Consider the following 11,730-nt stretch of genomic DNA (forward strand, 5'->3'; position numbering starts at 1 on the left):
TATCCTTTATTGCAAATATGACTCTAATATGCGGTATATTTTGTATGCTTCTTTAATTTAAGAACTGAATCTTGGTGTCACACCTTCTATGAAGGCTTTAGCTGTAGTTTTCAAAAGCACGATTTATGGTGTCCACTATCCTATCCTATCCCCTATCCTATTTGATCGATGGTACATTATCAAGCTCCATCTTATCATTGATATAGCACCCACGCTATAGTATCCATATTACTGCCCGCACCTTTTTTATTTCCCAAGATCCCACAGTTTTTAACTTGTTAACTACACAGTATTAGCATGGGTCTTCCAATATCAATTGCAGATATAAAAACACCTGCCGACAATTTTGTTTGGTCTACCATACACGTAGATACCTGATTTTAAATATTTATTATTTTTATAAAACTTTTAAAAAAATGTATATATCTTATGCGAGAAAGTATTCGTTAAAAGGCAATCGAAACATTATAAATTGAAGTCCTACTTGTAACCTAGAAAAAATGATTATTATACCTCGTTAACTTGTTACAACTGAATATTAAATTACAAAACGGAAATAGATGAGTAACATGTACCTACTTGTAAGGGCGTTTGGCTTAAACAGGGTACCAGACGTGAACTAAGCCCCTTTTGAACCTCATTCGTTCGTTTTTTGGAAAACGAAATTTCAAAGTAAAAACAATAAAGGAAATAAATTTGTTGTAAATAAAACAAAAGAAAAAAATCATTTCAATTCCAACATTTGATTGAATTATGATGAGTTGCAAAGAGGGTGACACCTCATACTCACCTTCTTGTTTGATAACATAATCAATACCGTTTTTCTAAAGGCGGTCTGTTGCAAGAGCTTTCTTCACGATTTCTACAACCTCTTTACTCAGTTCTGGAGACTGATTACATTTTCGTAATTCTGATTTTAAGTTTGCCCATATTAACTCTATAGGGTTAAATATGCAATAGTAAGGAGGTAGTCTGAGAAGAGCCCTGTTCTTTGCACAGCTTGTCAGAATAATACATTTGCTCTAAGCTTAGACCTTTAAGAAGAGTAAGTAATTCTTTGATAGTTTAGCCTTTTTTAAGTGTCTTGGAAGAACTATAATGGTATTTTGATGCTGGGAGCAACGTTGGAATTGGTGTGTGAGTTGATGGAGATTGTTGTGCATATAGATAATATAAGAGTTGTCTCAAAAGTTTCAGTCCTCAATTGAGTATCGAGCTATCATTAAACATTCATTTTTGAAAGGCAATATGCCTACGCAAAGAGGAAAGAAAAAGACTCATCATTTACGACCGTATAATATTGGGATGAAACTGAATAAAACAACTGAATTGAAATAAAATTCATATATTTATACAAAAAAATAAATAAAATTTGTACATCAAATCATGTAAGTTATCACTTTGGTTTTAAGTAGGTATTACAAAACTAGTAACTTTAGGTACCTGAAATAAAAAAAAACAATTATTTTAATTTTTTTTAAATATACATTCAATATATATGAGTGGTAGATTTCTATGATAAAAAAGGGATAATTCCATGCCAATTGCAACAACTAGAGCTTTACACGAGACGGGATATGGCAAGATTTCCAATAATTCGACACGTTTAATTAGAAAAAATGGCCACGAGAATAGACTGAAACAAGATGTATTTAAGACTCGATCCGTACCCAAATTATTTCTTCGTCTCGACAAGTATCGTTACCAAATATTAGAATAATGCATCTCAAGATTTAGAATCATTATATTAATTCACGTTGCTACGGCATTTAGAAAACTATGAAATATGTAAATAATAAAGTAAAATGAGGAATGAAATTTTTAAACTGGTTGTCCTGATGATTGAACCAGGAATTTTAAAGAAACAGAAGTCTAAAAATATTGACGGAAAATGATTAAGAAAGAAAATAGTTCAATAGGATTTAAAATATTATATCTTACTCTTTCCTCAAATTTGAGTTAGTTTACTTTGAGTTTAACAAGACTGGTAACAAGATCCTTTGGTGTCGGTCACGCCCAAACTTTTTTAAAAATGTCTCGACTCGTGAAACCAAAACGAGAAAAAGGTAACTGAGTAGAAAAGATAATAGCACTTGGTTTTAACAGCTATGGTTGTGAGACTTCAGGTATAATCAAAAATTCCGTGTATTAAATCATCAATTATAAAAACATTTACGTAAATATGAATATGTAACATCTCTACAACTGTAACTGAACAAAATTGGGATCATTTTCCACAACTCTTTACTGAATAAAAATTTATCTCTTCAATCAGTTGACTAATTTAGATAAACTATTTTCCCTTCTTATTGCTGCAGTGAAATTCAAGGTAGCTCTATCCAGGCTAACATAATAATTAAATTATCCAATTACAAAGTTCTTGTGAATTAACTTGCATTTTTGATCAGTTCTAGGAAAGTCACAATAATGCAGAACCAATGAATAACTCGTTATGAAGAGTACTTAATTAGTTTGAAAACGAGTTTCTTTCTAAAAAATTCAAATATATAGAGCACTTTTGATAATTCTCTACATATACATCAACCACCTTTGGGCTCTAACTACTGTAATATTAGAATCGTTATATATTTCTTTCGGCTAAGCATTTGTGTTTCATTCAAAAATATTACAATATAAATTCTCATTGTCGTGAAAGATCTTTGACTAGAATAATCTATAAGTTCGGCAATTTTATACTTTCGCGGTCCCCTTTTTTGGCTCTAGAAAATCGCAACATCATCCGATTTCAATTATTTTTTTTTTCAAATTTTCGTTGTTACGACGGATTTATGAAAAAAATATGGGAAATATCTCACCTGGAGATTTCATATAGTTTTATGACTTTAAATGTGATCATAAACGTACTTCTTCGCATATAATCGTTCATAACTTTTTTACAAAGCATCAAAAGCAGTTCATATATTTTTTTTGTTAATCTACACAAAAAAACGAACATTTTGGAACAAAAAATTGAGAAATGATTTTTATTCATTTTTTTATCTCTAACAATTTTTGATGGTGAAAATTTTCAAGTTTTCAAAGTTAACTTTTAATATTGTACCCTTCATTACAGTAAATGATTTTAAGAATGTTTTTGTTCATATAAATTTAATGACTACTTAATAAAAAAGGTATAAACGATTGTAAGAAAAGGTCAATTTCAAGAGAAATTGTTATTATTTTTAATTGTAAAAACATGATAAATCAACATTTTTTTAATAATTTTTTTTCAATTTGTTCGTTTTTTTATGTGGATTATGAAAAAAATATATAACAACTTCATTTGATTATATGGAAAAAAGTTATCAACAATTATATGTGAATGAGTACATTTTCATGAACATTTAAAGCCCTGAAACCAATATAAATTTTTTTTATTCCCATAATTTTTTTCGCATATCCGACGTAAAAACGAAGATTTTAAGAAAATTCATCGAAATCGGATGATTTTTCGATTTTCTAGAGCCAAAAAACGAGGGAACCGCGAAAGTACAAAATTACCATAAATTCAATAACTTAAAAAACATTATTGAATACAATTATTAATCTGAAAATAAGTTTTCAGAAAAAGTTGAATGGTATCAGAAGTAAAACCCCAAAAATAGCTAGAATAATGAGAGAGGAAAGGCTATGAATATTTGTTAAAATGATTTTGTGACATTCTATAAAAACAATATGATCTACTTCAAATATATTATTAGCTCTAATTTATACATATTCATTTTTGTTAATTAGACTATTTTGAACATAAATACCTTTGCATTTTTCTATGCAGACTTCTTTAGATACAAAATTGTTAACATTTCCAGCACATCCACCGTAGTTGAATAGTTTGCACTGTTTCGAATCGGGATCGTAACGCCACCTTGGGATTAACGCCCTACAACGTCCTTTGTCTTCAGGAAGGTGACACATAATGGGCAAATTGTCTGAAATTATTTGGATTATTTATTTCTGAAAGTATTTATTACTGCGAAAAATATTTTCTAATATTTAACTGCAAATGAGAATGGTGTGAAATGTTACACGAAAAAATATGTGAGTGTTAAGTATCTACCTCTTCATACGTAGCATCATAAATTTATTCATTAATCGATTATCGACCTCTGCCTAGTTGAAACAAGCACACTAAAGAAGATAACAAATATAAGGGTATGAAGAGGTATGATAAGGACAAGACTATTAGTTTACAGTTTTCATCAGATTCCTAGTGAATTATAAAAAAAGACAAATCGGTATTTTTAAAAAGTAATACGACCTTCAATATAAGGTATCAGTTCACTAACGTTTCCATTTAATGTTTTAAGATTTTGGCGACTCCTGATATAAGGTTAAGTAAATTGGTTGAAAATAATCGAAGTATCTCCCTTAAAAAATAACTGTGATGTGCTAGATATTTTTGAATATTCGGGTGAAACGTTTTTAAATTCACTGCTTGTATTTAGTCAATTGTGTCGGGAATTTTCTATAATATATTTTCCTTTTTTTGATATTAATCCCTCAACAAAACCTATTACTTTCCCTAATCACGTCCTGATTTTTGCCTTTCGTTTATTGTATTCGAATTATTCATAATTTCAGATTTCAAAAGTATTTTCCATATCGGATCGACTGGTTTTCCACTCATTAAGTTTGAATATAAATTATATGAATGACTGATGTTTTGTTGATGTCATACGAGGGTTGCTACTAAGTTTTGAGGTATGGCAATACTGATAAGAATATGTCAAATCTGACTTTGCCATAATAAAGTTACCAAGGAAGTGTTATCATACGAATGCTATTTGAGTTCTTTACTTGAAATATTCATCATGTAAATCGCGCATCTATGTATATAAATCCGAAACTAAACAACAATGGACTGTATGAGTCTTTCCGCCGTACAGTCCTTATTTGGCACACATTTTATTATTACAGCAGATCAAAAATAAATTGCGAGGTTAACGTTTTTCTACACCTGATGAAGCGTTGATGCGTTCAAATAATATGTTTTGGAGGTACCTCGATCGGAATGGAAAGAATGCTTCGAAAATTGATTCAAACGCATGCAGAAGTGTATTGATCTTAATGGAGAATATTTTGAGAAACAATGAAGCTATTTCCAAACGGAGACTTTTTCACGCGGTGGAAAATATCGTTATAGCGATAAAAAATTTCTCACTCTTATTATGATAACTCAAGGCAATTACGAATTGTTAGATTGCAAATTGATAAGGTACGATCTTCATGATGACCAACGCCAACGATTAGTGCACAATATCTAGTTGAGCCTTAACAACTTGATCAAAACAAAGCACAATTATTATTGCTATCAATTATAGGAAATAGCTTTATCGTTGATTTTTATATTTAAACAATTCAAATTTGTTGATTATTGGTAATAATGGAATACGAAGATTTCGAATTCGAGGTATTGTTAAAAGAGTATACAATGTTTGTGATAATTTGTTGCCAAGCACATCAAGACAAAATATGGAATCACTTAAAGTCTAGAGAATGCAAGCCAAGGAAAATTCTCGACGATATTGAGAGCATCAACTTCATGATCTCAATAATAGAATAGTACCATAATATTGAAAATTGCGTTAATATATAAAAACTACGTGCATGCTTGATCGAAAATCGGAGATATAATACAGCCAAAAACGTTAACTCTTGGAAAAATTCAATAATTTATGAAAGGTACACCTGATATGAAGTACTGATAAAGAATGATAAAATTTTGCATTTTTGGGTTTAATTTCAAGCTCTGTGATTGTGATTATACTGGAACACCGTTATGATGTGCCTAAAATTTTTACAGTATCAAGAAGTTTCTAGCAAATTGACAAAAAATATGCTAAGCTTCTATGATGTACGGAGGAGATATCCTTTTTGAAATTACTCAAATGGCAAATGTACAAAAAAGCTCGTAGGAATAAATTAACCTGTCGCGACAATCTTGCAATTACCGAGTTCGGAATTATATATAGAGCAATGTTTCCAGAGGTCATCTACAACAATTTTATTCATTCTAGGAGCCGATCTTACAACTTTGAAATGCCATGGGGTACATAAATACAACAAAGCTGTGGAAGCTCAACCCGTTTCTACATGAACCTCAACTTCGACTTTTGCTAATATTTAAATTAACAAAAATGTGTTGGAACAGAACTACTTAGAAAATTCCTCAAATATAACTGTTAATTAGAAGTTAAAGTAAAACATAAAAATTGATTATTGTAATTTATTATACATTTCAATTCTAAACCTCGCTTTGAAAAAATAAAGAGAGAATGACATATTATTCACTTATTTTACATTATACTATTCCAATAATTATTTTAGTTTGAAAATACAAACAAAAAGCAAAAGAGGTAAATGTGCTAAAATAGATATACTCGGCAAGGGAATGTTTATATTCATGGTCATGATAAAAATATTCTAGGTAAGATAGAAAATTGAATGATATGATGGAATTGATAGAGCAAGAATATTGAAATGAAGTTGACCGACAACAAATGCATTATATAAGTTGTATACTCACTGGGTAATACTGAAGACTGAACACTCTAATTATTTTATAAACTTCCATTAAATAAAATATTAATTGTACGTAGAGTATAATGAAAATATCCATAAAAGGTAGAAACGAGATAAAAACCATTGATTTACTTGTTAAGTTACTTGTAAGAATAATAAGGATATTCAAGTTGAGGAACAAAGTATATGAACTGATGTCGTATATTACTTGGATGTAAGATATAGAATTGGTACCAAACTGATCAGTTTTTTGTTTTATGAAATGGGTGAAGGATCTAACTGATATAATATGACCAATTGTAGTGCATCTATGAAAAAATGTATCTACCTTGTGACTTTGAAGAACCTTTAACCAAATGAGGTTTCAAATGTATAATAGCTTCGATAGCTCAATGGTTTGTGAACGACGTTTACAATCCTATGGTTCACAGATCGAACTTTATACGCGACGAGAAACATTTTGTTCAAAAAATTACTATTATCATGGTAGATCTAAGAAAAAACTAATCAAAATAGGAATTGGGTTATAAATAGTATGATAAAAAAATTATTGTGCTTAAACTTCCTTTTTTAGGCTTTGAAATTAACATTTTAAATAAAATAAAGAAATAGATTCGACAAAGAATAGCTGCAAAAGGTAGATCGGGAACATGTAACACATATTTTGTTAAAAAAGCAAAAATTTCAAAAGAAACACTGTTAGGTAAATTTTAAAAACGTACAATTGTGAAAAAAATATTCAGGTGCACCTTTCTTCTGACAGATTCTTCAGAAAAGTACTTTTACTTCTTATAGAATATTAAAATTATATAAAACAATATTTAGAAAATATTGATCTTTTCGACGTTTTTATTAATATACAATAGGATTCTAATACCTACGATTTTTGCTTCAACACGGATAATTTCTTTTTGCTTTTTATTTGAAAAATTTTATTTACTATTAAACGTCTAAGCAAATTTTTTTGTTTTATCTAAAAATGATTCTTACCTTTTATATAAGGTTTACAAATGACGGATTGTATAGTGACTATGAACAATATCACAAAAACTATAAATTTGACAAACATTTTGCACAGGATATTCTCGACGAAAACACAACGATTACTGTATAAATCTGTTGGAACAAATTAAGTTTCATCCGATATATATATATATATACAAAAATGCTTCGGAGGTATAAAGGGAATCACTCGGTTCTATAGATATGGGTACAAACATACGTATGTCGCATTTAGATAAGGTATACTTTGTCAAGGTGAAAGTTTACATACAGGTGGTATATTCTAGAAGATATATTCTTAACAGGACTGGACTAGAAGTGTGGTATAGTTTCTAATTTTTGTATAAATACACCCAGAAGACATCTTTAGATGTCTACTACATCTCTCAATTTCACTTTGAAAAATGCTACTTCTCAAGACAAATGATGATTAAACATTAAAAAGTTCAGAGGTTGTACAGATTATAACACACCATTAAATAACAAAAAGTAAAAAATTGGAAGATAATGGTAAAGTTCCTGTTTCAATGGTTTAGTTATTCATATTTTTCATGGCATTAATAGTGAATTAGTATTATTAAATAAACTGATAATGTCGGATTTGATTTATTAATTGTCGATTCCACATCAAACGTAAAGGTTTTGATTGGAGCCCAGAAAGTTACCGAACGTCGCATTCCTTTTTCGGTGAAAATTTCAAATTTAAAATTTAACCAACATAAACATTTCTTACTTTAATTTTGTGCTTTAGCATGATTTGTTTGTATTTATAGAATTAAGAATACAGTTCCTAGTCTTTTGATTGTAATTTTTTTATTGTCCAAATTTTTGCATAGCAAATCTGTATAAATGTGGTCGAATTTCGTTGATCCAACGTAGAATTTCCTCCTTCAACGCATGCATGTTTTTAATGTAGATCTTTTATTTTAAATAACCCCATAGAAACAAATTCAATAATGTTGAATCACATGACGATGCAAGGGGCCAATTCTGATTATCGAAACGAGAAAGTACATGACCTGGAAATGTATCATGCATTGATTAAAGTCTTTCATGTTTAAAACACATTTTGGCCACATCAATATCATCCTGTATTATCAATATCATTATCAATTATCACGATATCCAGCAACAGTAACAGTCATTACTTGATATTAAAATTTTTAAAAAAGTATGGTCCAATTATGTCTCCAGCCCATACAGTGAAACTTTGTGCTCAGTGATTGATTCAATATTGTTGTCTTTTTTAATTTTGTTAGTTTGGAGACGCAGATCTTTGGTGAGTATACGCTGTAGAGAGCTTTTTGAAATTTGCAATTCATGTCCACGACTCCGCACTGCTTAGATATTAACATTTGAATGACTTGTTTTTGTACGACCAGTGTACTTGGTATCTTCAACACATCCTGTCTTCCGGAATTTGATACTATTCCAATCATATTTAGTACGAAATTTTTGAACTGCCAACCGCTAAGCTTGCCTTATTTTTGAAAGATTGTTCAATAATAAAGACACGTTATTCTATGGTGTAATGCTTCATTTTTACTAATCCGAAACTGTAAGCTGTTAATTTATTTTTTTAGGGTTGTCAACACTTATTCCATTACATAAATAGCGGCAAATTTAAATTTTGCATCAATTTTGGGACATCGTTCATATACAACCATCACATAGGTATTTTTACTAAGAGAATATTAAAAATGTATGATTGTTATTACTCTTTCTTGAGTTCTGTTTGCTTTGCGTACTATATAAATACTAAGACTAGTACGAGTGCTCTAAGGAACTCAATGAATTTTTTGAAGTGAGACTAAAGTAAGTAATTGAAAACGATATTTGAAAATATTTTGTACAGGTTGTATAATTCATGATTTTGATGATAGTCTGTCTCACGAGCCAGTTACATTCTATGAAAATTGTAGATATAGAAGATAACTGAGCTCTTTTAGCAGTGGCGGATTTACAGATTGGCCGCCTGTAGGCTATTCATCTTCTGCTGAAATTTGATACCTCAGATCACAATTATTTAAACCAAATTTTTTTCTTTTTTCGCTGCAAAGAATTTTTGAAAGACATTATTTTAATCAAAGTTAATTCATGTACTTTCAAAGTAAGGTAAGGTATGTTTTGAAACTATACTCAACACTAATAAGAATAAAACTTACACAACAAGTAACGTTGATACATACGATTCACGAAAATTCAAGAAAAGCGTCTATCATCTGAATAATTCTATGCTGACGTACACAGAACAATACAAAGAAAAAGTTAATAGCTTTGAAAGAGTACGCGTTTCTGAACTAATTTCGATTTTAAATAATTGGTGAATAGTTTTTTCAGGAAACTATCTTTTTGGTTAGAATAGTTAGTATGGAAAAAACTCGAATTTTATAAGAAATAAAAATTTCTTTATGGGTCCCTTGGTAATTCTGATAGGAGACAATGAGAAACGTATTAACTCTGAAGTAATCACTAGCAGTCATTCTAATATCTTGCTTAAGTGTTCCATTAAATTTTTTTTTCATCTAGTATATATTTTCTATACGTTTAATTTCATCCCCTTTTCTTCAAATACTTAAAATTCTCTTATGCTGATCATGAAAACTCATCTTTTCAGTGTGAATAATAATTATATCCAATCTCGTAAACTGAAATAAAACATTGCGGGACAAACTTTGCCGCTCCTTGTAATCTGCCGCACTAGGCTACAGCCAGCTGCTAAATTCTCTACTGTGTTTTAGTCAATCTACTTGTCACGAACACAAAGACATTTAGATCGTTTAGCAGGTGAAGTTTACGAAAATTGTAGAACATATTTTTCACTGTGACCACCCCATGCCACATCAAACTATTTTTAAACAACCAGAATGGTAGATCCGCTATAAAAACATTTGACATAAATAAGTTTGCAGATTCGGTACAAAACTGAAAGTTTATTAAAGTTCAGCTATTTTGTCGTAAAACAATTTGTGTCAGCAGTGTTATATACTTATAATATGTTGGCTAATTCTTTTGTAAGTTGTTTACATTATGTTGTGCCGTTTTTATAGGGACTATTTGATGTCAAAGTGACAAATATCGTTTACAAACTGTTTAAGTAAATAAGAAGAATACTACGATAGATTTATAAGAGACAAGAGCATTAGTACAAAAACTAAGTTAAGGTTCTACATAGCAGTCATTAGACTACAAAGAATAGTCAGGCAAAAGGAAAAAGATGAATCAGATAAGAGGAGAAAACATAATTAACTTCATAAAATTACAAAGTTTGAAGTGACGTATTAACGCGTAGAAAGGTAGCAGCCGTATACCATAATAAAAAAATTGAAGACCGATGGAGGTAGACCAAGAAAATGGCCAAAAATAAGACCGGAAGATCAAGTTGGAGAAATTTTTAGTTAATACGCGATATATCATACTTTTTGAAATGCCTACTATGTCTGCTAGCTCACACATTTTCAGTCAACTATCCACCATTATCACTTTTTGGATTTTCTTCAATATTTCCGGAGGCGTCAACCCACTTGGTCGACCAATGCGATGTTGGTCTTCGCAGGTCGTATGGCTTCATTTAAACTTTGCTACCCAATATTTTACTGTTGATAACTAAGAAGCAGTCTCAACCAAAATACAATCTAGTTCAGCTTTTATATTGGTTGAGATAAGGCATTTTAAATAAAAGTATTGTATCACATAATGGTGACCAATTTTTTCCATGTTTACACAGATAGTCAATGAGCTTGCTATATGTAATTCCAATCTCAGAATGAAGTTGTTTCATTGAATTTAATGTATCTCAATTAATTATCTTGAGATAATATCTGGGACTCCAATAAACCGTTTTGAACTTCATAGGTTTATATTTTTGTTCATTAATAAATTACGTAGATTGAAACTAATACGTCAAAATACTCTTCCGTTGCTGATCAACTGTGTTCCGTCTTAGCACTATAAATTCATGTTACCAACAGATAGTACATCTCTTTTTTTCATGGAATGATATAGTTTCTAACTTCTTCCCATGCCTTTTCATTCAACTAATTTACCGCTGTTAATTTTTTCGATCACTTCGTTAAATCGATCAGCAGTCTAAGATTTCTGGATTGAATCGTTCTTCTTTTTTTAGCTGTAAAATTGTTGGATTTGTTTGTTGAACAGCACTTTTGCTCCACTAATATACACCTAACGGACTTTAAAACAATCGTA

At 30.2% G+C, this 11,730-nt stretch overlaps 1 protein-coding gene across 1 annotated transcript; it reads right to left on the reverse strand.

Moving 5' to 3' along the window:
• Window positions 1-1,329: 1,329 nt before the first annotated feature.
• Window positions 1,330-7,737, reverse strand: LOC130891053 (kappaPI-actitoxin-Avd3c-like). The gene is made up of 3 exons (XM_057795558.1): window positions 7,513-7,737; window positions 3,756-3,929; window positions 1,330-1,443 (listed from the first exon to the last, which is right to left on the reverse strand). Exons 1-3 carry the CDS (start codon window positions 7,589-7,591, stop codon window positions 1,436-1,438), a joined length of 261 nt encoding a protein of 86 aa, XP_057651541.1. The 5' UTR covers window positions 7,592-7,737; the 3' UTR covers window positions 1,330-1,435.
• Window positions 7,738-11,730: the final 3,993 nt, after the last annotated feature.

Source organism: Diorhabda carinulata, chromosome 3, assembly GCF_026250575.1.
Source record: "Diorhabda carinulata isolate Delta chromosome 3, icDioCari1.1, whole genome shotgun sequence".
NCBI lineage: Eukaryota > Metazoa > Arthropoda > Insecta > Coleoptera > Chrysomelidae > Diorhabda > Diorhabda carinulata.

Excerpts from the sequence above, each read along its gene's own strand:
- LOC130891053 (XM_057795558.1), bottom strand. The coding sequence starts at position 7,591 with ATGTTTGTCAAATTTATAGTTTTTGTGATATTGTTCATAGTCACTATA. Across the intron at positions 3,930-7,512 it reads TTGTAAACCTTATATAAAAG|ACAATTTGCCCATTATGTGT; the intron begins GTAAGAATCATT and ends AAATAATTTCAG.